The 26,751-nt window shown below is 43.7% G+C and overlaps 1 protein-coding gene and 1 pseudogene across 5 annotated transcripts in view; both read left to right on the forward strand.

The window, feature by feature from the left end:
- The window catches only part of OXR1 (oxidation resistance 1), a 1,826,889-nt gene that overhangs the window by 1,158,849 nt on the left and 641,289 nt on the right, over positions 1-26,751 (forward strand). Inside the window, exon 1 of one of the 5 annotated variants that reach the window (XM_086966111.1) lies at positions 2,599-2,866. The exons of 3 other annotated variants lie outside the window; for them this stretch is intronic. In XM_086966111.1, the coding sequence (XP_086822237.1) occupies positions 2,734-2,866 (133 nt within the window). In that variant the 5' untranslated portion in view covers positions 2,599-2,733. Of the gene's footprint in view, positions 1-2,598; positions 2,867-26,751 lie in introns of those variants that run through there. One more of the 5 variants, XM_086966109.1, reaches the window with a different exon arrangement.
- On the forward strand, positions 25,296-26,036 carry LOC147724557 (actin-related protein 2/3 complex subunit 2-A pseudogene; annotated as a pseudogene).

Below are 26,751 nucleotides of genomic sequence, written 5' to 3' on the forward strand. Positions count from 1 at the left end.
GGGGACCTTGGGCCTTTCATAGGGGTGTCCAATGTGTACAGAAAGGGAAGGGTTAGGTCTGGTCAGTGGGGACACAGGCCAGGTTGACATGGCAGTTCACAGACTGTACACAGGCACTGCGGTGGCAGGCCTGAGACACCATTTTAGGGCTACTCGTGTGGGTGGCACAATCAGTGCTGCAAGGCCTGCCAGTAGCATTTGAATCACCAGCCCTGGCACGCTGAGTGCACTTTACTAGGGACTTCTTGGTGATACAAATATGTCAATCATGGATAACCAATTACAATACAATGTACTCAGGGAGCACTTGCACTTTGACACTGATCAGCAGTGGCAAAGTGCCCAAAGCATCTAAACCAGCAAAAACGAAATCCAGCACAGCATCAAAAATACAGGAGGTAGAGGCTAAAAGTCTGGGGAAACCACGCCAAAGATGCCAGGTCTAACACACCCCTGCAGATCCTGGCAAAAGGCATGGTTGAGCCCTTCATGGACATCCTCAAGAGAAGTCTGCAACGGGTTGAGCTAGACTACTCACCAGCACAACTTGCCTCCAACACATTTCTAGGTACCTACTGGAACACACCGCAGAAACCGCCACCCAGTGTACAGTCAACGTCATGCTAGATTGAAAGGTTTGCATGGAAATCCCAAGTTGGAGCGGTCAGATTCATCGAAGGATGGGGAATTGAGTTACAAAGATCAACAAGTGAAAGAGAAAATGATGAAGGCAACGTGTTACGATCAAGCAGCTACAAAAAGCTAAAAAAAAGTACATATGGCAGAATGCCACTCCATGTCACAGCCAGGAAAGGGTCAAAGATGACTGTAAAGACAGGTGATCTGGAAGTGACAGACAACATTTTAAACTATGCTTTCCGAGAGGTTCGATCTCCAACCCTATGACTTCTACAACTCAAGTTCCTAAAGATTAAGGTTGCCCCCAGATTGCCTTTGCTTTCTTGAGGGCCTTGAGAATAAACCCAATACTGTTTCCCTCATATATAAATCTTAACAAAAGAAATCTACCCCAAGCAATATCCAAAACAAATAGAGGAGAACATGACGCTGATTATGGCGTGAGGCCAGCCTGGCCCCTAGAGAATTGACTATCACTGCACGTCTACACATGATCCAAACTGATTACTTACATATTGCTTACCTAACCCCTCCCCCCCCCGCCCCCCGGTGACTTCATCTAGACAATGGAGACCCTCAGACTTGTCTGTGTGATCTACCTTGATCAAAGCTGATCTCTTCCACACGGTCTGGACCTGCCAAGAACTGACTGCCTTTTGGGATGGGATAGGCAGAAAGCTTTTTATAATTCTCGACCGTCAGTTTGACCTGACCCCCAGGGTTGCACTAGTGGGTCTATTGGAGTAAATTAGGGGGCAGAGGATAGAAAGGACCTTTGTTGGTGTGACAACATTGGTGGCCAAATGGGATATTGCCTCCAGGTGGAAGTCTCCAGAATCATCTTCACTAGCACAAAGGTGTAACACACCCCTATGCAGCCCCTGCGGTCCAGGGGGACCCCCAACTCTTAAAGGTTGCCTGAGCCCTTCAGGGGCCCCCAACTCTTAAAGGGTGCCCCAACCCTTCAGGAGGCATCTGTTCAGCTCAATGGCTATGAATATAGCTCTGAGATATGTGAGACACAGGTCCCCTCATCACATTCTGCAGGGGGGTATCATTCTGAATTATGCCACTGCGCCAGCAGAGTGGAGGAAGGTTGGAGATTGGTGTGCCCGCCAAGAATGACTGTTTTACGAAGCACGTGGATGCCCTCAGAAACATTGTAAGACCTGGGGCAAGTGGTGGAAATAGCTTGGGCAGGATTAGGGATCAAAATGTATGTATACTAATGTTGTGCCTACTGCATAGATATGTGGAACCAACTGTGTGTTGTTATCTCTAAAAATCAATATAATGTGGTTATCAAAAAATAGCTCATTCATGATCACAGCAGTGATAGGGGAACCGTCTCTACAACATTCGTCCTTGTAAGGTGTTTTAGCGCTGGCTCAAAGTATGTGACAGCGAAAACTATCAAAAATGTGTTTTATGCCTGAGAAACTCCCACATTTTAGTCATGCCTTTTCAAACTCCGAGCAAAAAGGTCGCTGTAATAGAATACCATCGTAGCAAAATCAAAAAAAAGTTACACTTTGACAGTTGAAAGAGGCCTCATCTTTGTTGGGTTTTCGGTCATCTTAAATGTGACGCTTCGCATTCCGTGGTGGGACTTCGTGGCACGCTGAGTGCGCGCTAGGAACTGTCATCCCCGTCAAAGGGGAAGATCCACTCCTAGCCCCGCCCGGACGCGTAGGGGCGGGGCTGTCCGGTCCTAGAGGGAAGCTACAGGACGGGTCCAACTCTCAGGAAAAGGGGTGGTGGCCATGAAAAAATGAATAGGACGGGAAACGGGGAGAGCGAGAAAAATAATTTTGGTTTACAAATGTAACGATGTGAAAGGGGGGAACTGGAGCGAAGTGATAAGAGTGGCTGTCTGCATGCGAGGTGAGGAGGCTAAATGGCACAGTCCGAGCAGCGGGCGCGGCGCTGGCAAGTTTTGTAAAAGGCCGTGTCCCCTTTAAGGTGTGTTTCTGGGCGGGACCCCGTGAAGTTGTTGGAGTAGTTGTGCTTCGGAAAGTTTTCCCATGAGGGGCGGGGTTGGGGGGATCCTCTGCACTGTGGACGGAGGCTACTGTCGCCCAATAACCACCTGGCATGGAGCAGCTGAGCACCCTCACCGGGCGCGTGCTGCGCGGGACCACCAACCGTCTGTGGCTGGGGCTGCGCGAGGTGCACTTCCAGGACTACCTGCGGGAGGCGTCCTCGGGGCCAGCATCACCGCCGCCAGGTGAGCACTCAAACACCTACAGGCCAGCCCTGGTGCCCACGTCTGACCCTGGGTGAGTGGCTGTGCCAGCGGTGCGCTGACAGCTGCTGCGCAGAGCCGGGCTGCCTGTTCCTGTCAGTGTGCCGAGCACTTGTCAGCAGTTGACAGATGGCACCGAGGGGTGCCCTGGGTGGGTCAGGAACCCCTGCACTTCCGAAGCCTCGCCGCACCCACGCCTTAAAGTCCAGACCACCCCCTGCTCAGCTCTTCTCTCCGTGCCCACATTTTCTGCGTGCGCCCATTGCATTGGCATGTTCAGGTTGTCAACATTGAAAGGTTTGTAGCTATTTTGCGGGCACTGACAGTGCGATGCATGCGAACATGTCCCCTTTTCAGAGCTCGTGGGGGTCGCCCAACATGAAACGCATATAGCTGTACCAACATGCGCGACGCAACTGTAAACCGGCGGAAGCAGTGATAGCTATTCTTCTGGTGACAGCAGCGATCCCCGTTCCTGCACACCTTTCTCACGCTTCTTTTGCTCCCACCTCTCGACTGGCCGGCCCCGCTTCACCCTCCCGGAGATAGTATCAGTCAGTCTGTGCGATGGTGGTGGGAAGGTTCCAAGTGCCAAGGATGCAATGGAGGAGGGAACAGCGTGCGCGGAAAATATCTGGAGAGTTTGCGCACATCTGAAGATTTTGAGCTAAAGCAAACGGTGTTGTGTTGCAGTGCTGTGTGTGGTGTATCGGGGGCTTGTTAGGTTGGATTTTTTTGCCTGTCCCTAACTGCTACAGTCAGTGATTGAAATATAATTAAATGTGTAGGTACTTTCTCCCCTAGAGTAGCCGTGCGTAACGTACTCCCGTTTTTCTTTTCATAAAACGTGTTTTACTTGGAGTAGTGCTGAGGGCAGGTATGTCTTACTTCATTCGTTCAAGTTGATTGCTCCAAGTCAGGTTTTACAGTGCATCCGTTTATCTCCAAGAAGCTTGAGAGCTAAGTCCGAGTAGGTTAAGTGTTAACATTACTGGTTATCCCAAATAGTTGACATTTTATCAAGAGCTGAACCCTCTGAAGATATTCAGCATAGCATGAAATACTTCTACTCACAGACTTTTGGCTATGCTGTGAGAAATTGATGGATTCATATGATATTAATATTACGACGTCAGAATTGTGCTAATGGAACACGTATTTTTTTAATAAGTTCCAAAATAAGCGAATACTTTTTTTCCTGGTAGTTATTCCAGTTTCTGGACCCTATCTCAAGAGTCAACAGTTGTATATCTCATTTCTTTTTTTTCATAGATATTTTCACTGCAAGAGCGACAATACAAGAATTTCAGCTGTCTTGTGCAATTCGTTGGCATTTGTTTCCAGAGTCAAAGAGGAACTCTTCCAAGAGCGCTAAGTGTGCTGTGGTTAGAAACGTCACATTCTTTGCTTGTGGCCATCTAAAAAAAAACCTGTGAGCCTGTCACATGACTGACGGTTGAATGGCTGACCACTTTGGCCTACAGATTTCCCGGGCAAAAACTTGTTTTAGTTATATTATCTTTACTGGCTGAATAATATCTGTTGAGTATATTAAGACCATACATAATATTTATCTTTTTAAATAGAAAGGACCCATGACAACCTCCCACTCATCGAAGATGCTCCTTAAAATATTCCATTTATAGTTGTACTTAGGTATTGGATCTGAACTTTCTACCTTTGCTGCCAGTCTATGACATATTAGAAGCATTCTGTCTGTTCAATGTTTTTCATTTTTTGTTCCTCCTGTAGTCCCATATTCAGTTAATAATAATGGCGACTTGCTCATTCATGATCCATATTTCCTTTGTAAAGCGCCCATCCTTTTGTGTCATTACCTAAGTATTATTTCCTAGAGGCCAAGGACCCCACTCACAAAACATTTTACTCGTGAACTCAGACTAGAACACACCTTAAAGTAAGAGCAAGAATTCCAGTTCTAAATACCGAACATTAGGATGGATATAATTTTGTGTGTGGACATCTCTATTACAAATGCTGAAGTGCTTCTTAAGTGTACTAATTGTTTCATAGTCATGACTTGTAATGGATGTTCCTACTGGAGAAGTCTTTGAAGATGTTAGGCTCCAACAGTATTAAGTTTGTCAGTTTTACAAAGTTTTTCTCCAAGCTTGACTGCACCTTTGAACTTGAATCAAATGTTTAGACTGTGCAGACGTTGTGGGAACAGGGGAGCAAAGTAAGGTAACGGAAGTGAAGACCACTGGGAAAATGTTTTCCATTTGAATGTAAATGAACAAAATGTATTTGTGAAATGTCACTAACCGCTTCACTTATAGGGGTTTCTCATTGATTAGAAACCTTCCATCTGACGTTGGTATAGATAGGTTTACATGTGCAAAGTTAACTAAATCATTCACCTTTCTTACTTGGACTTGCCACTTATGCCGTTCTGAAAAGCCCAGATCACTAATTTACCCGGTCAATGTGCTGCTTCTGTTGCAGTGCAGGCTTCACATATTCAGGTATCTTTTTGTATGGCAAACAACTATTTGCTTGTCTGTCCGTAGCCATGGTTGTTTGCGCACTCTGAGATGTTTCCTTGCATCTGCACTGTTAAGTGTACGATTTAATTCTAAAGCTTGTCCTGAAGACAGTGTTAGCTGGGTTGCAAGACTCTTGTAATAATAAAAAAAGATCATGGGTAAAAATGCACAAACAGATTTTGGGTCAGTGCTCTTCCATCCATTGGTCTGTTCGACCAGCATTCACATTTTGCTCCCACTCACCACAGCATGTGTTAGTGGCGTCCCCCATTTCAACCATTTGTACTTTGTACTTTGAGTAGACAGCATCTAGCCTAATGCCATGCACATCGATCTGAAAAAAGTTAAGTGCAGTGCAGAGGCTGATGGGATGATACTTCATTTTGTCAACGCTTTTTTTCTTTCCATTCTTCAACCTTATTATTTTTTAGCACTTGTATGTTTATAGTGTGCATATCAGAGCTAAGACTACATTTTCTTTCTATCGCCAATAAGAATAGTACTTCTCTGTGATGTGCATGTTAAGTAAAAAGGTGTTCTATTAATGTTAGAAGTGCTCCTCCCTGGTAGGAAGCACTGGTACAGTTCTGTGGAAGTTCTATTTGATTTGCATGTAAAACATATTTTTTTAATGCAAGCGTATAACTGACTCATAGGTGGAATGTTTTTTTATTTTGTTCTGGGTCAGCTGGAAGGTTAAGTAAGAAACCCTCCTCTTGACCTGCAGGTTGCTGATCTGAAGAGAAAAACAACATGTGGGCAATGCTGAATTGTGTTGGCAAATTACACTGTTATAAATTCAGCATATTTCTCTAGGACCAGACTAAATCCTGTTCAATAATGTTATGTTATGTTGCACTATTTGTAAAGCGCAACGTATACCAGGCGGTGTCTTGGCGCTGATTCCATGAACAACGATGAGCAGGAAAGAGAACCCACTGATTGAAAAGCCAATCATAGTTACCAGATCTAGGATCTGGCTGGATCACCCTCACTCCCTCACAAAGATGGACCAAGATGCATCATTCATAAAAAAAGAGAGAGTATATTCTGCTCTTTGTAGCTGAAATATTCACCACTGGCGAGTTGTGGGACGAATAATGAATGCCAAGTCTACTCAATCATTTGCTGGCTAATTTTTTTACTGTTTGTTCTTATTGAGTTTTAACAAAGAGATGGGTAAATATTAGACTAACAGAAAAGTTCTAATTGCAGGTACCAGTTTATCAGTCGGGTTACATATAAACCAATTATCTCAGTAGTGGTGGTATTGCATTTGTTCGGTGTGGTTAAATATGCAGCAGTTTTATCAGCGAGGCAGCAGTGGCCCCTCCTGCTCCCAACTGTCCCACCCTCCCTCTACCCCTACTTAATGTCAGCCGTGCGCAACAGGCACGCCACCGGCACGCTGAGGGCAAGCCTGTCTGCACTTGTCCGCGACCCGACCAGCGCTAGGAACCCTGGTCCTCCCACCCGCCAGCGCTATGACTCAACAACCCTCCACGCACTTAACTCCGGGAGAATCAACAACTTTCAGCTGTAGACACGAACACCACCAATGGCCAGTTCTCCTGCCGACACTGTCGCTGCACCTTCACCCACCTCCGGACCCCCACTTCCACCACCAACCCACTGGATGCCAGCACACCCAAACCCCTGAGCAGCATCCTTCTCAACATATACTCCCTGCACAGACACGCAGTAGGAATCTGAGAGCTCCTCAACACCCTCTCGTATGACGTTGCCTTCCTCACAGAGACCTGGACAAACGCCAGCTCCGTACCCGACATCACAACTGCCTTCCCCTATGGTTACAAGATCCAGAGGAAGGACCGCCCCAACCAGCCTGGAGCTGGGATCGCCATTGTACACAAATACTCCCTCCAACTCTCCACATCCAGCACGAGAGACTCCTCATACCATATGGAATACCTCCATTTCCAAGTCCAGATCAACCCCAGAACGAGACTATGCGGCACCCTCATCTACAGACCTACTGGATCACGTGCCACGTACACCACTACCATTGCAGACCTCCATTGCGCCCCACGCCCTCGCATCCACAGACTACGTACTCCTAGACGTCTGTTATTTATATATATTTTTTTACATTGACAACCCCAGCGACCCCCAACGCCACCATGCTCCAGGACAACCTCGCCAACATTGGCCTGAGACAGCTCATTACCACCGCCACCCACAAGGCAGGTCACACCCTCTACCCCATCTTTGCTGGACACAACTTCTGCTTCAGCCATACCATGCAACCCCTCTGGACGGACCACCACTGTGTCCACTACTCCTTCTGGAAACCCACTGCACACAAGCCAACACCTCGCCCCGCACAGGAACTGGAGCAAGATAACTGATGAGCACCTCAACCCCACCCTCATCCACGCTCTTCCTCCCACCACACCTGGCGCCAACTCTACAGCCATCGCACTCCACAAAGTGCTCCGACAGACAACACACTACAAAAGCCACCTGGTTTTCCACCGACCTCCGAGAATCCAAGCGCACATGCTGACAACTCGAGAAATCCTGGAGAAGAAACAGCAAAACCCCTTAAGCACGTTCACCACCAACTCATCTGAACAACAAAGAAGAATTGTATTCAGAACAAAATCCTCACCAACGCCTGCAATTCTAAGGATCTCTTCAGCATCATACAAGAATTCACCAAACCCCCGCGAATCAGCCGATGTCCCTCCCAGGACCTCTGTAACAAACTCTGCTCCTTCTTTCATCTCAAGATCAGAACCCTCAACAACAACTTCGATGAGCAGAACCTAGGCACCAACTCTACTCTTACAACCCATAACGCAACCCAGCCCATCATCACCACCTGGACCACTGTAACCACAGAAGACACTGCGGAGACAATGAGAAGTAGACACTCTGGATCCCCCACCTACCCTTGCCCGCCACACATCTTCCACAGAGCTGCCTCTGTCTTCTCACCCGAACTACGACGTACCGCCAACTGCTCCCTCGAAACAAGCACTTCCCCGACGACTGAAAACGCTCTCTAAAAGGCCCTCCTCAAGAAGCCCACCGCAGACCCACAGACCTCAAAAACTACCGACCCATCTCTCTCCTCCCCTTCGTAGCTAAAGTCCCAGAGAAGATCAACAACTACCAGCTCACCAACTTCATAGAAGCCAACTCAATCCGCGACTCTTCCCAATCCGGATTCCCAGCACCAAGACCAGCATCTTAGCCGCCATGGATGACATCTGCACCCTCCTCCAACAGGGCCACATGGCTGCCCTCATACTACCTGACCTCTCAGCTGCTTTCGACACCTTCTCCCACCGCACCCTAATAGCCAGACTCCACGACGCCGGCATCCGAGGAACCGCCCTTGACTGGATCCTCTTTTCCCCACTGGCCGAACCCAAAGAGTCAGACTCCCGCCCTTCCTCTCCTAACCCACAGAGGTCTGCTGCAGAGTTCCCCAAGGATCCTCACTCAGCCCCACGCTCTTCAACATCGAATTGGCCCCTCTCACCACCATTGTCACAAAACATGGACTAGCATAGTATCCTACTCCGATGACACCCAGCTCATTGTCTCCCAAGCCAACGAACCCATCGTCACCAGACACAGCTTTCTGGACGGAATGAAAGACGTAGCCTCTTGGATGAGCAACAGCTGCCTAAAGCTCAACTCAGAGAAAACTGAAGTCCTCTTCCTCAAATCCACCCCCTCCACATGGGACAATACCCGGTGGTCACCGCCCTCTGCAAGCCCCCCACGGACCATGCTCGGAACCTTTGCATCATACTCTACTTGACTCCTCCCTCACCATGAATGGTCAGATCAATGCCGTCTCTTCTTCGTGTTTCAACACAACCTGCGCGTCCTCTGGGCAGACCGCCTCTTTGCCTGGGACAAATATGAAAGTCAAACCTATCCCTGTGAATGAGTCGAGCACAACAACCGGGAGCTGCTAGCCTTACTTTCTACTTCGTGCGATCAGTGTTTAAATGTTTACATTCTGTGCCTTTGCTCGGTTTACCCAAGCAGCAGCTATAGTTTGTGTACGACATGCAGCACTTCTTGCTAATCAAGGAACATGCTGTTCTTCACGCTACACATTCAGACCGACTCACAGCCTCCATGGTTTATGTTTAATCAAGGCGACCACTCGCCTTTATTTTGCTTTGTACATCCTGCATTTCCTACGCTTTAAAATCAGGAAGTCGCCTCTCCCCCTTGGCACCTAGAACAAATGAAAGTTTTAAACCATCTCCCCAATAAATCGGACACCTAGGACAGCTGTAAGAAATCCCACCACCCCCTTTCCTTAGCAGATCTGGCTCCAAGAACATATGTGGGTGCCAGACCCTCCATTACCAACTCCGCCTCTAACCTCCAGTAGCATCGCTGTTATCAGGCCTCCCTACTCCCTACTCCATCTTATTCCTCTTCATGTTTTTATTGCAGTACAGCTCTCTGACACCAGTAAGGCTTGTGTTTGAGTGTCCTCCATTTATTGCAGTATTATAACTCTACTTGTACTTTGTACGCTTTTGTAACCTGCACACGTCACTTCTTCCTCCTGTAGTGCACCGTTTGCTACCTCTTGTATTTTGGTTGCTCACGATTGTCACTTTTGCCTCATGTAATGTAACGTATGCTTTTGTAATTTGTTCACTTGTAATGTTCTCATGTTTCTGTTCTGTTCCTATTGTGAAGCGCTCTGACACTTTCGGGTAAAGTCTGCGCAATATAAAAATGCATAAATAAATAAATAACATCGTAGTCATTTGCCAGTGTATACAAAAATGGTGAAACATATAAAACATACATGCAGTTCTTTTTCTTTTCCATGGAGTACACCACATATGTGTAATTTGTCAAGTGCGGACACCCTGTTGGTCTGTTTGGTCGTTCTACGATTGCCTTGTAACACTGTTCAACAACCAGTAGCAGAAGAGTACGGTATATCATGTGAACAGTAAAGTGGATACATGGATTAAGTCCCCCCTTACTGCATTTCAAAATAGCACAGCAGAGTTTAGCACAGTCTGTGCCAGCATGGTGCAGCTGTGTACATCACATCACAGCACAGGACAACGTAGGCCAGCGCAACACATTACAACACTGCATAGTACAGAACTGTTTGGCCCAGAATGGGACAACAAGGTACAAAACCACATTCGTTATCATTTAATATCCACATAATTCCACTGTGCACCATGCCACATAATTTCCACACAAATACACTACACACCACACAATTCCACAACTAACCAATCCTATTCAACCCACATAGTTCCTCTCCAAACCACTTATATACACTCCACTTCAAACCAAAACACATAGATAAATGACAGCCATTTACAATTCCAATAGCTCTAACTCTCGCAAATGCAAGACCTATTGCATTGCAAATGCTTGTTCTTTTTGGTTAAGCACTCCACAAGAGTGCTTGTCTTGTCCAGCTGTCTCCTTTGTGTGGTTCCCCACTTCACTGCTGCGCTCTGTGATGCTCTTTCTTGTGTGCTTCTCCTCCACCCCGCTGTGGTACACTCACCACCATTGTGTGTTTCTCCCCCTCGTTGCCGTCTCACCTGTGTATTTCTCTCCATTTGCAGACCATCCTTGTTGGTTTCCCCACCCACGGCCTACATGTTGCTTTAGCCCACTTGCTTCCTCATTGTTTCTTCCCCCAGTTGTGCCTTCTGTGTTGTTTCAGCCCGCTGCATGTTGCTTCACCCACCCACTTTCCCAGAAAAAAACTTTTGTGCTATTTTTTTTCTTTTCACTTACCGATCCAACTTGGATTGCTAAAGAAAAAAAAGCCTGTTTAAAAATGTTTTTTTAAATTCCTCTTTAGCCATGCTGCATAGCACTGGTGATGCTTGGCAAAGGCAATAGGTCCCAAAGGCAAGACATGATAGCTTTGCCAATACTTGTTTGTAGTGATTCTAATGTAAGAAGGCCTTTTTGTCTCACCCAGTTTTTAGAGGACTCGCCCAATCACACACAGTTCTGCTGCTAAAAATGAACGTGGAATCCTAGCGCTGAGATCCCTTGCTCATGGCTAGTACAGTGTGGCATATACTGCATGAGTGCCGGAGTAAACACGAGTGTCACAGGCCTATGTGTTCTGTTTTGAAAGCGTCTGGCCTGTACATGCCCCCAAGACGGAGGTGAGGTTGCTTTACCAGAAGGTTACCATATATCGCTGACATTCCTGAGACTGGAGGAAGGCAACCCAGATATTGAAATGGGTAAAAAAAGAAATGGGCTTACCCTTGGGAATGCGATTAGCTCCTTTCTAATACAGAGGTCTGCTGATTATACTGCCTAAAACTGCTATTTGATGGATGGCAAGGGTGTAGGCGCAACTGCTGTCTGGGTGTTAGAGGGAAGGCAGCCGTTTGTCTCTCTTACTGATCATTGTCAGGAATGTTGATAATCTGGTTCAGCCACTCACTCTTTTTTGCACCTCTGTTGTCAGAGCTGAGAAAAGTATCACTCAAGACAAAGGAAAAGGTTGGAAGACAGCCTGGGAAGGCTACACATGAAAAGAGAACCATCACATACTAGTTCTGAAAAGGCAGATGGAGAATCCACATCCCTTGCGTGTCATTCCTGGATAAGTGTTGGTGTTATGATTACGAATGTTAGCCACCATTAGGTTACATTCTTTTGATTCTAAGCAATTGAGCAAAAATATTCGGCATGAATGTTCAAGAAAATTCTCATTTATTGAATGCACAATAAATTAAGCAATTCTGGGCAGCAGAAGTATGTTTTACATACGCTGGTGTGCAGTCATGAGGCTTTTTCAAGGCTCTTTGGTATTTACAGGTTATTTGCCCAGTAAGGCTTATGGAGCACTTCCTTGGGTCCTGGTGATTCACTTTGGGACTGTTTGATACATGAAAAGTTCCCGGTTCTCTTGTTCTGCTTTGTGTACTCTGGGTCTCTAGTTGGCATTGGTTTACACTTTGTCCAAGTAGGGACCCTTTTCCTAGTCAGGGTAAGTGGATTATGCCCAAAACTCATTAGGTGCGGAGGAAAGGGGGTTCACCACAGGGAACGTTCACCACAGTGAACACTTTTGTGCTTAAATACATTGGCGTCGATTCAACAAAATACCAGGGGTAGCAGAAGTGATATCACGCGCCTTGACCCCCCTCCTCCCCAAACAGCATCACATGAAGTGACAACATGGTCTTTCCGGAAGTGATGCCAAGTGACATTTGACCCTGGTGATGTCACTGGAAGTACATAACTCAAGTAATAAACCCCCACAACTAGTACAACATTTGTGAATTAGAGATACTCTTCATAACTTTATCATATCACCCCAGGTCTGTTAAATTCACCATCTCTACCTCTCACAGCTCTGCCTCAGGATCCCTCTTACCTCCATAACTGCTATCTTCTTATTGCTGTCTTTCCTATTTTCTGCAGGCTTCAGCTTTTCATGTCACTCATCATTTTACCAGTTTTTCTCCATCAATCTGTGATATATTGGCCTTTTTTCCAGTTTACTTCTTAATCGCACTACTGTATTCTGTTACATTTAACCGCATGCGCGCTAGCGGTTTTCCCGCTGCGCGCTGAAAATTCGAAAATCACGCGTTACGTGACAAAGCCAGCTCGTCATGCGCGCAGCGCTGGTAACGCCCATGACGAGCTGGCTTTGTCACCAGCACTGAAGGGGTTAACTCTCTCTCCTGATCTCACAGCTCCATCACTTGGCCTCTTCCACCATTCGTTACCAGTGCTCACATATTCCCCATCATATCTACCTATCATTCTCTCACCCCTGAAACTCGTGGATTCTCTCTTCTTTCTCCCAGGTTTCTCTGCATGCCCTTCAATCTTATTTGGGTCCAGAATTTGCATTTTACCTACAACTTCATCACTATGATTCACTTACATTTCTCTCCCTGCCTCTGGTTCATCTACATTTTTCCCAGTTTCCTTCCCTACTTTACATCTCTCATTATCACCTCCATCCCAATTTCTCCTAGACCAGCATCTCTCGAGTTCTCTCAGCTCAGTCTCCTACAATATTCACCCCTATAGTTCATAAAAATCACCTTTATTTCCCCTCTGTCTAATGTTCTTTTTTATTTTTCTCCCCTAAAATCCCACCTACCTCATATCTACATCAAACATTGTCTGAGATCAGTCTCTCCATATTCTATCTTCCTCCATCAGGCCGCTTGTTTAGTAACTCCACTTTTACATCTATCTTTCCTGGTTTTCATCTTGGCTCACTCTTGCTCCCATTTCATCTCGAACTGCTCACCCTTCTTATTTAGTTGCTTCACACCTGGAACTGCATCACTATGCCACTCCCTTTAGCATCCCATCTCACACTTCAGCCTTCTACTTCTTGGTTCAAATGTTTACTTCCTCATCCATTTTGCATTAGATAGCCCAATATCTCGCCTTTCTGCTGCCTTCTCTATCCTGAATTCTTGTCCTCACACCGTCATGGTCTCTCTTGTGTTTCTCTCATAATTCCCCATAGCTCGTACTCTGGTTAATTTTTCTGCTCCTCTTTCCATTGGCTCTTGCTCACACAGATTGTTGAACTCTAAGAAATAGAAAGCTTGAAATTCACAAGAGTACTGTATTCTGGGGAAAGATGTCCGCTATGATACCTCACAATCTCTGGGATACCCTGCTGCATGACCGGGGTTTGTTGCATTTACTACTCCCCCAAACACAGCATAGGCAAGGCATAAACTTAGACCATTATGACAGTGGCTCACACTTTGTATTAAATGATACCCAGGATGTGGATGTTCTTCAGGGGTCAGACGGTTAAATTATTGGGCACTTCAATATATAGACTGATGAGGATATCTTCATGAATGAGTAATTACTCAGGAAATCGGGAGTATCAAACCTGATTACACTGGTAATGATCGTTCTTCACAAAATTTCACCTAGTCATTGCATGTATTATCAGTGGACGCGATTTCGGGTGAAATGCACTGGCTGCATGGATTTACCATGGGTCCTGGAAGTAACTGTTGTTACTGGTCTTATCTGGATAACATTGGGACTTGTAATAAGGCCTTCGAAGACTAGTCTTGCAGGAAAAGACAATGAAACAAGCTCCGCTGCTGACTGTAATCCCTGAAATGCACTGTCCATGCATGTGACTTATTGTCCTCCCCTCAGAATGGATCTATACCTCCCATGTTAGTTGGGACATACACATCAACATGGTGCTCTATACAATCCATCTTGCCTCCTTTAGTAGGCTAGGCTAAAGCAACTTACTCCTGTAATTATTTTAAAGTCTCATTTGCTTTTGCAGCAGTAAAGACACCAATGAACAGCGGATCTCGGCACTTTGTGGGCAGCTGTGGAGATGTTTGTTACACCTGCGCATGCTATCATTTTAATGTACTAGTTTGTGCTCTGTGCTTCTGAAAGTCTATTTTGCAAAGTAAATCATTTTAGAAATGTGTTGCACAGTCTAATAATTTAAAATGTTCAAGTTCATGTGAAGCAGTAGAAACAACTATCAATTAAGTGCTTAAAATTCAATCAAATCTTAGGCGGGTAAAAGGAAATCTGCTCAGGAGTAGCTTATTGGGCGTGCCCTGCCCTGTAACCAGAAGTCCTGATTCAAACGGTTGGACTTTGAGGTGCAGGAAAACGAGAGGATTTGTTAGAATTATGAAACCTCACAGCATACGTTTTTGAGCTATTATATTTTACGCACACCTAAGCACAGGTGCTGTGTGAAGGGCGGCTAAAGACTGCTGTGTGCATCAGATGGTCACAAGAATGTCTCCTGCTGTTGCAGAGGTTCACATCTTCTTTTCCCTTTCCTTCCCTCCTTTTCAATTCATGAAGCTTCCATGGTTTTAAAAAGCAATTCCACGTGGTTTTTGGAGCCTCATCTTCACCACTTCTTACCCACCAAACGATAAAATGTCACTCAAAGGACCTGCTTGTCAATTACTTGGGAGCGTTTAGTCTCGGTGCATTTACCCCACTCAATCATGAGCAGGCTGTTACTACACCTGGATTTACCACACCTGTATTTGCCATATGATAAATCCAGCCGGTAACATCACATTAGGAAAGGGCTGCATTACAAATGAGACCCATTTCCCAGACCCCAACTGACCCTCAAGCAAGGTGTGGGGGAGAGTATGTAATGATCTCCACAATAGCTAACCTCTTCCTTTTCCTTTACCTTCTTTCCCACCATCTTCCACCTTACCGCCTCATGCACAAGGCATGGTTTCCTGTCTGTATTCATTTTTTAAAGCAGGAAAATTGTGCTTCTTGTGAATGCCTCTCCATGCTGTCCTTCATGAACTTCTAGCCAATTTCTGAGCCGATGGACAGCATGCGGAGTTAAAAAGCATGAGGATATTTCTATAAATACAGGCTTATGTTAATATATATTTATATATAATGCTAATATTTTCCTGCCGGTATAGTATTCTGTTATATTTAGTTGCTTAATTTTCTCAAATTCGACAGGCAACAAAGTATGAGTGTATGTTTATCAGTTAAATAAATTAAAATATACAATTTTGCGACTCAATCAGTTCTCAAAACATAAACTATATGTATAAATACCAATGAGATGTACAAAAATAAATGTGGATAAATACAGACAGAAGTGTTACAAAAATATATAAATATAAAACCGGTTTTCCTACTTAAAACTGCATAGTACGGGTGCAGTGTTACCACAGTGTATTGGAAATTACAAGTGCTAAGCTTGCCCCCGGCCCGTATTGCGAAACCCAAATTTGGGGCTAAAGTGTCATACATAAGGCATTGAAATGTCACACATATACACTTAAGCAACCAGAAAGCACACGTGGCAGCTGTGTTATGCTGCAGGGGCAACATAAGCACACTTTGTTTGTGTTTCTAATTCAAGGTGCCCTTGCTGTCAGCTCCACCCTGCCTAATTGTGTCTCTTTCAAGGAAAATGTGTCAGTGGCACATGTGTGAGCACAGCAGCAGAGGATGAAACTGCTGTAATCAGATCTCACCCCAACCTGATATAGACCGCAAGGTTCCTCTGTAGCACTCCCAGAGCAACAAGAGGGAGGCATGAATCCCCATCACGGGGCTTCTAAAATACAAAGACAGTTATATGGTTTTAAACAAGGAGTAAGAAACGTAATAAAAACGGGTTTCAATAAAATGTAAGGCTGCATACTACAACACCTATAAAGTTAAAGTCTCAAAAGTAGAAAAAGGAATCGGTTACGTTGCTTTTAAAAATCAAAATCCTATCCAATTATCTCAACTCTTCCCGAATAATGGTTATGCCCCCACTGTAGGGAGCCGAGACAGAAGCAAGAGTAGCGAACTTCTTGTATTTTTTCTTCTCACGTTCTCCTTTCCCCTTTCTTTTCTTCTTCACACCTCCGCCCTGCCTTATAAGGGGACAGTTGGATAAGGGGATCAGCCTAGCACGAATATATCTGTAAAGTAGGACTACACAACCCAACGAGCCTGGGCTGAAACCCTGGAAGAGTTATCCATTAAAAGTGTATGTTATATGTGTATGATTATGTGTATGCAAAAAACAATAAAAAATGTATTGAAATTAATAAAGAATAAGGTCCTGTGTTTCGGATAATGGTGGACATTCGGAATTAGATAAAGGCTTCAAAAGTACCTTATTTGATGCACTTCAAATGTTTTACAATATTTACTTATCACGCGCTGTGGTCTACACTATTGTACCTTTTTAACTACAGTTTAAAGGTTTACAGTAAGTGACTTTCAGCGACTAAGACCCAGATTACTACACCAGTTAATTCTGATAAATGAATTAACTCCTGTTATGGCATATATCAGAATTATACATTTTGCGTCCAGTATCAAAATCTAACAATTTTCCATGGGTAAACTTTGGCTTGAAATCCTGTTGAAATTAATCTGGGAGAAATGCTGATTTGGCATAGAGCACTAAAATGTTCGTTCTACCACATTTTTGGGGGAATATCTCATAATTGGTGCTATTCATCGAACGTGATAAATCCTAATTCCTCAGGTTTTATATTTTGTAAAGTGGGAGGAGGCATTTTCATCCAGGGTATTCGTAATCAGCACATAAATAGAGTCTGATTTATCAATGTTTCCATGTTTGTTTAGGTGAAACCTACAATATTGCCTTTCCTGAATAGCCATGGCTTTTTGATGACCTGTTTGCTTCATATATATTTAGTTGCCTGATATAAATATGATTCAGTGCTGATAATGTAAGGATGCACCTTTTCTTCTGTGAATAGAAATTCACTTATCAAAATGTTTATTTTTTTGTACAATTGTAAATTGTTAGGCTCAAATATACTTTGGTTTTTAAAATGTTTATTGCTTACAAGGAATTTACATTCTCTTTTCTCAATGTACATTTGTTTGAGAAAATGAACTGTTGTGTGTCTATTTAGATACCGTCTTTAGATTTCCCGATGGATGCTCTTATATTTCCCGATGGATGCTCTTATATAGGTGTAATTCAAATTGCCCTTATTTAGGCCTAGAAATCCAGCCCATATTTAGACATTGCTCATGCTAACCAAATACAGGCATGGTCAACTACATCCAATCCTCTTCGTCACAACAAGTTCTTGGAAAACCAGACTCTTAAGCCTTTAGTACTTCCCCCTTGCCTGGATATTGATTTCTCCAAGAACTCATTTATTATGCATGAACATCTATTCCTTAGAGATTCATCCATGACGTCAATACAGGCATTCCTAAACACCTTCACGGTATAAATATACCTTCACTAGCAATTGCAAGGCACGGTGCGGTTCAGCTACCTACTTGCACGACGCGGCTCGCCACAGCAAGTCCCGATGGAAGTCATCTCCCCAACTGACGCACTGACCAGACACTGTCATCCTTCTTGCCGAGAATCCAGCTCCATTGTTTCTGGCTCCCCTTGCGGGGTGTTAGAGAATCGAGTCCCAGGAAAGAGATACCAACCTCTCTTATTCTAAGGTATGGACCTGATTAGATTGTTAGTCAAAAGGGGGATCCCTGGAGTCAGCTCATTAAACGATGACTCCTAACCTATCTTATTAGGGAAGAAAGTCGCACAGTGCAATATGTGTTAAAGAATATAAAAAAAGGGTTTCCACAGAGAAATAGAATCGTTAACAATCTATTATTTATTAAAAGCCAAAATCAAGCCACATAAGAAAACAATAAAAAAAGCAAAGCAATTTCATACAATTTTTACAATACAGTTTAAAATCCAAGGAAAGATAAAAGTTAAATAAGGACAGTGTTATACAAGCATAATCATATTATACATACACAATAATAAAATACACGACCAATAGAGACATATCTAAAACATATTGACAATGGATAGACAGAAAACGAAACTACATATAATCACAAAACCCCTTGTATCGATGTGGCTCCCAGATATCTCTGCCACTGAATATAACCAGATCCATTGGCCTGAACCACTTTAACTACTGTAAAGCTTTAGTGAAGAGGTTGGATGTCCATCTAAAGTTTTACCCGGCCCTGACTGGATTCTTTTAAACAAAAAACAATGCATCGACGCGTTTCGGTGCAGTACAATTGATTCTGTGGCACCTTCCTCAGGACTTCTCTTGCTGGGGTTTCAAGAAGTGGATAGTTACACCGTATCCCCAAATGATGTAGGAGACGTTCCAACATAGGGTCTGCTTTGCGTCACACTTTGGTTCTGCAAGCTCTACTGTGAATATTTTCTCTCTCCTGACTTAGGAGCTCCTTCTCTTGGGGTGTCTTCTTTAAGTATTGTCAGGCTATTTCACTGTTTTTTTTGATATATCTCTTGGTATATTAAAACATTCCTTGAACGGGCATAAAATGTCGCCGGTATTTCCAAGAACTGGATCTGTTCCGGAATACGCCGTAACCGTGCTTCTGCCTCGTTCCTTCACTCGTTCACCTGACCTGATTAGAACCTAGAGAAACTTTTGGCTATTCATGGCAAAACTAAACTACTCTGAAGATATTGTTCCGACTCTAAGGGCCACAAAGTAGTCATGTGTATGTGGTTGTCAGAAACTAATCCCTTCTTGTTAATTCGAGAAGTTTCTAATGACCTCTGAGTTAGCTGGCACACGCAAGTAATTAAGTTTAATGTACTCTATAGAGACATACCATACTGACCTCAGTCCTATGTCAAAACTATAGTGTATATTATTCCAATGCGCAGAGCTTATCAGGGATATAGGAACTACACTACAAAACATTTGATTAGACTGAGTATGAATTGTAACAATTTACATTGTCGTGGTGGCTTCAGTTTATAGTGTTATTTCTTTGATAAGGCTCTGAAGCTACTTAGTGGATCGGTAGCAAGCAACTTCAGTGGTTGCAGTTTGGTGCATGAGTGAGGGTTTATAGGGTAACTTGTATGTGAAAAGTATTGCTTTCAACCTGTGTACTCATGGGCTGATGGTGTCATGATGCAACATATATGTAACTGTGCTTGAGTTTGAAGTGAAACGAAGATCGTTGAGAAATGTAGTCGCCAACACTATAGGTACCAGTGTTGTTCATATTGGAGGCTTTATAGTGTGACCTTAGGGGAGATGTTTTGATGTGAGGCATGGTAAGCAGGGGGGTGCTCTTATCATGCTGAATGGCATGCTACATATGATGATACACTTAAGCTTGATATGAAGCCAAAACGAGTGAGATATGCTAATACCCACCATCTGTATCTAAGTGACTGATTTAGCTATTTTGTACTGATAGAGTGTAGTACTTCTTTGCAGTACGGGGGTCACCTGTTACTAGACGGTTGCCACAAAGTGTTGTCTATCAGAAGTGATAATCTTGTGGTTGGAGGATGGAGATTGCTTGGGACTTAATTCTTAGATAGTTTTCTAGACATTCAGTTTTCATGATCAAATGGTCTGCAAGGGCCTCACACAGGGTGGTAGATTATTCTCGGCTGCAGTGTACACCGTATTATGGACTTTTGAAAGGAGCCTGTTGTCGAGCTTTAGGCAAAGTACTGTGCTGCTGACAAAAATCCCACTGCCTCTCTGTCGATAAGTAGAGAACACGCACACATGAAACGGGTAACATGAGGGGGAATGAGTAAGAGAGAGGAGGTTGATAAGCTGCGTATTGAATGTGATTCTTCGTCACAAAGAAATATGTACATGTATAATGTGCAGCAATGACAGATGAATAACCCAACTAAGTAGTGAACATTGAATGTTTTCTTACCTAACTCCATGACAAATGCACTTTAATGTGCTCCACACTAACAATGATACAGGCATTGAACCCTGTGGTGCTGGAGAGTCAAAGGCAGTGTTAAAGGTAACGAAGCACAGAAACAGTGCAATAGGAATGGCCTAGCCTAACTTAAACTTGAGGTAACAGAAAAAGAACTGTAAGAAATGGCAATCTTTTGTGTGGTAGACCCCCAGACTCTTTCCCAGTCTGCTTTACAGACTGTAGATCTGTGTGCCCTTCACTCCTACTAGAAAGTTGTAAGGTGCCTGTGCTTAGCTTTTCAGCATAATGAAATTAGTATACTCCTATCTGGCATTTTTATCTTGCCTACAAATCCCTAGTTTATTGTACACAGTGTACCCCAGGGCATGTACGTTAAATGGCATAAGTGGACCGCTGCTCCTATTATGCCAGCTACTACAGTGACAGTATAAACATGGCTTCTGGCCTACCAATTTAGCATGACAAAAGCAGCTTTTAAGTTGTAATTTGACTTGTCAAAACAATCTCTTTCAACAGGTCTACACTTTACTTTTAAATATTAATATGTCACTCCTAAATTGGCCAGATTACCTTTAAGGTGGCAGGTGCATGATAATTAAAAGTAGGACATGTAGTACTGTAATGTTAAATATACCCTTACAGTAAAAAAGCCACAAAAGCAATTTTCACAGTTGCAAGGCTTGCATTTCCATAGTAAAATACTGGGATGCAATATTAAATGTAATAGTTATCTCCTACTTGGAAAGAGATAGCAGTTACATTCTTGGACTCTTTGTAAAACGTATTAAAAGACCCAATTTACTATTATGGAGTGACTACAGAAGAGCAGTTGCTGATTTTCCTAGCCACACTTCTGGGGCGGGGTACACCGGCTGTACACCAAGGAAGAAGGGTTACACCATCTTGAATTTAGGCAGAGAGGAGCATTGTGGGATTATTTGTTGCAGGGCACAGAGGGAATGCTGCACAACTGTATAAGATTACCGTCAGAACTTTTACCCTATTGTTTAGGGAGGGGCTAGGAGTCACCCCCTACACACAGGCTAGTGCCTTACATAAATTTGGCACCCACATTACTCTCGTCAAAAGAGTACTGGGCAGCTGGAAAGTTAGAGTAAGACTGAACCTGTTTCTGAGAGCTGATAAGAGCCCTGAAAGACTAGACCTGCTCTCCCTTCTGTACCCAGGACCCAGAAATGGACTAAAAAGGTTATACGGCTGATCTCCTGTTCAAGCTACAAGGACACAACAAACTACAAGATACAAGAGGTTTTTTCTGCAACTCTCCAGCTGACCAATATCATCTGGACCTGACCTGGACCCTGGTGGTTGTCCAGCTGGAGTGAGTCTTGACCCCCAAGAGCTGTTCTTGATTTCATGGAACATTTGGCTTTGTCGAAGTGTACTCCTTCTAACATACCAAAAAACATGGTACTTGGAAACTTTTTTCCAAAATATCTGTCTGCTGGGGAACTTTCTTTTGAGTGTAAAATTAGAATTCCTACCGCTTGGAGTTTCTCTGCCAAGAGTCAACAGCTTTACCAGGATCTCGTCCAACGACTAGGCGACCTCATGGCTCCCTCTTCTGACACAGCCTACTGCTTTGACCTGCTGAAGATATAGAACTTCCATTTCAGAGACTGATGGTAAAACTCCTGACCGTGCCATACCTGGGTTCTGTAGCCACCCCACGCTCATCTCAGTTGGCCTCAAATTTTACCTAGGTCACGGTCCAACCTGATTCATTCGACCAAAGTTTGCATTTAGCACTTTATGCGTCTATTTATATTTAGGCTTTAAAAAGAAATCCTATCCCTTGTTCTGTTTATTGTGTTTTTGTCATTTTGGTGTCATTATGTTTCTTAAACTGTATATCTTTCTGAATTAATTTGGGATTTTTCTTTACTTTTCACTTTATTACTGTTTTGGTACTGCATACATTCTTTACACACTGCCTCTAAGCTAAGCCTGTCTGCTCTGTGCCATAGCGTGAGCTCCCGTTGATTTAGTAACTTTAGTTTTTCACACTGACAAGTGCTGCTGCCTAGACTGCCCAGAAGTGGTGGGTTCGACCTTGAAGTGTTTAAATGATCGTGTTTGTGGTCTAGTTCTTATTCCCAATTTTCAGTGCCTAGTTCTTCACCAATTCCAGCCTCTCTTCAAACCTCTTAATTCTGGTACTTGTGGGTGCATCTCAGAACTGCAGTCTGATCTATCTCTTACCTGCATTGTTTGCTTTCTCCACTTATACTTATCTCTTTCTGTGATGTTAACCTGTCCCTGCTTTACATTCCTGACACCTGACAATTTCTTTCTAAGGGCAATATGCTTTGGAGCTCCAATAGAAGGTGCGTCCTTTTTGCGTTTTTTTTCATGGCCAATTTGTAGATCCTTGTGTAAATCTGGAAGCAGAGCTTGTCACTGCAGTAATTTCAATTTTTCCATTGATGTCTTTACTGTTGAAGTCATATAGCCTTCTCTTCTCTTAGGCAACAACTGAGATATCAAGGAAGCAGAAAGGTGATCACGAATCCTAGTGGGGAAATATTTTCATTTATTGTGTGGCCAGCTGAGTGCGTTTTTTGAAGAGACAGTTTTGAAGAAGTTTAGATTCTTCGGTTTAAGAAGGCGGGTCGAGTTTGGGTGTGTTTTGATTTATTACACCAGATGCTCAAGGTTCCCAGGATGCAGAAGTTCTTGTTGGATTTGGCCATATTGAGGAGGGCTGAGAGAAGGAGGATGTAGCGAGTATTACCCAAGACATTCCTGTTGTCCTATTGCAACAACAAAGTCATTGATGGAATGCTAGAATTAATCTAAGCCACTGGCAATCACTCGGACGACATCCAAATCCGTAATTTTTTACTAACCATGCTATCTCATTTTGGACCCAACCATATGCAAATCTGCCTTGATCCTGGTCCAACGGGAACGTTCCACCCGGAACTGCTAGGCCAGGTCCTCCCTAAAATGAAAAACAAGTAACCTAGGTCTGGTTTCACCCTTATCATGGGCTCATTAGCCACTTTTAGCTTGATTCCAGTGGCACTGTGAGCACCGAACCCACATTTGTGCGTGCCCGTCACACTAAAGGGCATCAACTGCAATAACCACAAGTTGGTGGATGGAATGCTTGAATTAATCTCAGCCACTGGCAATCACTCGGGCGCATCCCAATTCATCCACCATTGTGCCCCCTCAGTTTGGACCCAGTCAAATACAAATCAGCCTTGACCCTGCTCCAGTCAGAACAGTCCAGCCTGAACTGCCAGGCCAGGTCTGATAATGCGATACAGAGCTTGGACATGAGGCATTCCTCACCAGACGAGAGGTATTTATTATCAAAACATCCTGTTCTGCCAATAACATAAAAGTATTGTGTGCAGGTAAATGCTGCATCAACAGGACAGCAACTCAAATGTGCTTACCCTTCACTATTTTATACCCCGTTTCTAAGGCTTCCTTTGCTCAAGGATATTCAATAACCTTGTTAAATATTTGTTTTTAGGTCCAATTAGGTTGATATAACTGGCCCAGTGTGCTTGGATGCTTGGAAAGAATAGGTTGGCGTATAGAGTAGAACCTGATTCTACATTGTACTAGATCTAATATACAAATATGTAACAAATTAATGAATGATCCCCCTATGTTATAGATTGTCCCACAACAGCAAAGGGAGCCTCCTCAAAGGTAATTTTGACACGGCTATAATGTCGCTCATCCCAACCCCCGACCCCCCCAAAGTTTGAGTCTAGTAGTGCCCCTGTGGGCAGAACACCTAATGTTTTAGCGCAAAGGGTTAGTCTCTTAGGAGCATGTGTGGGAACTTATTGCTCGGAATGTTTTCTTCTTTAGTGATATGCTACATTGGAAAATAGTGGGGGGCGGTGGGGTGGTGCCTGGTCATAGCTTGAAGTAATGGGAAATAAAAACTGCACTACTTCGATATGAGCTCCAAATACTTGACCAGAAATCATCCAATCCATTTTCATTTCCCATGTTTGGAAACGCAGCTGCATAACCTTGAATCCTGGCATCCATAACAAGAAAAACACGCAGTTATGCATCATCCTTGAAATGCAAGCACATGACCTTGCCATGAGTCCATAGTTGTTTACATAGTGCTGTGTAGCTTGCCAGCGTCGAGCACCTACTGGTCAAAGAAGTATTCACAATCTAAACGTACACGGTTTTCTCTTTGACATCTTACTTTTTGTGGCCTGTAAAACCGATGTCATTCTTTTCACACAATGAATCATTTTCCGGTAGCGGCTGCCAGTAATAGTTTTAATCAGTTAATTACTAATGTATATATTGGAGAAAAAAACGTGCGCAATAATACTTGGGTAGATACATTATTCAAAGCCAGATAACAATATTAAAATATATGTTCTATCCAATTAATGATTCCTCTGATGCGTTTATGGCATTGATACTTTATTATTCCTTATCCTGGTAGTGTTTGCGAATGCTCTGCACCTGACCCTAGCTGTGACCTTGAGAGAGGAAGCCGCTGCAGTGGGTGCTAGGTGGTAAAGTGTCACATGGAAACGACAGCGATCTAGGCTTAAACGCCTCTTCCAACCAAGACCACTTCACCACAGCCGCCCCCCCCCCCCCCACAGCTGTGATGCCCTTGCGTGTCTCCCGCCCCCCCCCCCTTCCTAATGGAGGTGAATAGAATTACCATCAAGAAGAGCATCAGCCTAAATCTGGAGAGCGCGCAGGCCGGGAACACGCCATTAACTGATGTGAGATTTGCAGAGTTTGAGGCAGTCCTTCATTACATTTCCAGTGTTAATGCAGATGAAAGTTATGATCAACATGCCTGAAATTATTTAAGGATCTACAGGAGCACAGCGCTGACGAGCCACTGCAGAATGTGTGAACCAGGATACAATTTCTCCCTGGTACATGATCTACGAACCATTCCCACGAATAAGGATGCAGTAGTCCACTAGGTGGATCGATATGCTGCAGCAAAACTCTTTTGCACTTGTTTGAGAAACATTTCAAGTTCCGTGAAGAAGGGAAGGATGATAAGTGAGAAAGAGATGACAAAACAATGTATTTGAAGGCCAAAATGGATTGAGTCAGTGGTTTGCATACAGCACAGTGTTTAAGAATGATGTAGTGACTGTAAAGTTCTTTGTACAGAAATTCAAATAAACCTGACGTGCCAGCCACAAGACACCACAGGTTCTATTCAGACACAGAGAAACCCCCCATTAGAGCAGAAGGGCACAGATGTGGGTGACATTGGGTACATAAACTTTTGTGCTATTCTGCCGCCACACCAACCCAAATGGCAAGGACTATACCAACAACTGGATGCACATGTTCTAAGGCCGCCCATGTGCTACCTTGTCTAATGTTCAAAGGCTTATATTATATCCATACTTGTATGAGGCACAAGCATCCAACTAACTGAAGGTGCTGGACCAAATGCTGGAGCACTTGCTACCTGATAATCACTACTCTGTTGGGCTTCGAGTGAACACAAAACTAGTGGGCTCTTTTTTGTATGCCTCTTTGGGAAATAGATTCAGGACCAGCTGTGCTTGCAAGGACTTGACAAGAGTACAGCAAGAGCATTGAAGTAAATTTCCATTTTGATCACCTTTCATTAATTTCTTAGTGGATTTTTAACCAATACCATTTGGCTTTTTTTGCATTCGCTTGCTGGCCATGAGTTTCAGTATTCCATATGAATATTATCTCAAATATTAAGACGTTTTGTTAATATAGAAGTAAAAAAATCAATGTATCTTAACAAATCAATGTATCTTAAAAATAATACAATACGTAATGTTTTGGCTCCAATAAGGCAGATTGTTCTATCTTAGTAATGTTGAAGAGGTGACATTCTAAGATAATGTTGATGATGTGTTCTTCGTAAGGGATCACATTTGCAATACTGTCTCATCACTAACCTGTGAGATGTAGAGGCTCAAAAGAAGCAGTGCCTTTCAGTTGCTCGGTATGCCATCCCTCCTATAAACCATGATTTAAGGCCAATTGCGCTACAAGAAATATGCTTTATTTTTTGGCTATCTGGTTTCTAAAAGAAGCAATGCCTTTCAGTTGCTCGGTACGCCATCCCTGTAAAGTGCGGAGGAGGCA

The sequence above is a fragment of the Lissotriton vulgaris genome, chromosome 4_1, assembly GCF_964263255.1.
Source record: "Lissotriton vulgaris chromosome 4_1, aLisVul1.2, whole genome shotgun sequence".
Taxonomy (NCBI): domain Eukaryota; kingdom Metazoa; phylum Chordata; class Amphibia; order Caudata; family Salamandridae; genus Lissotriton; species Lissotriton vulgaris.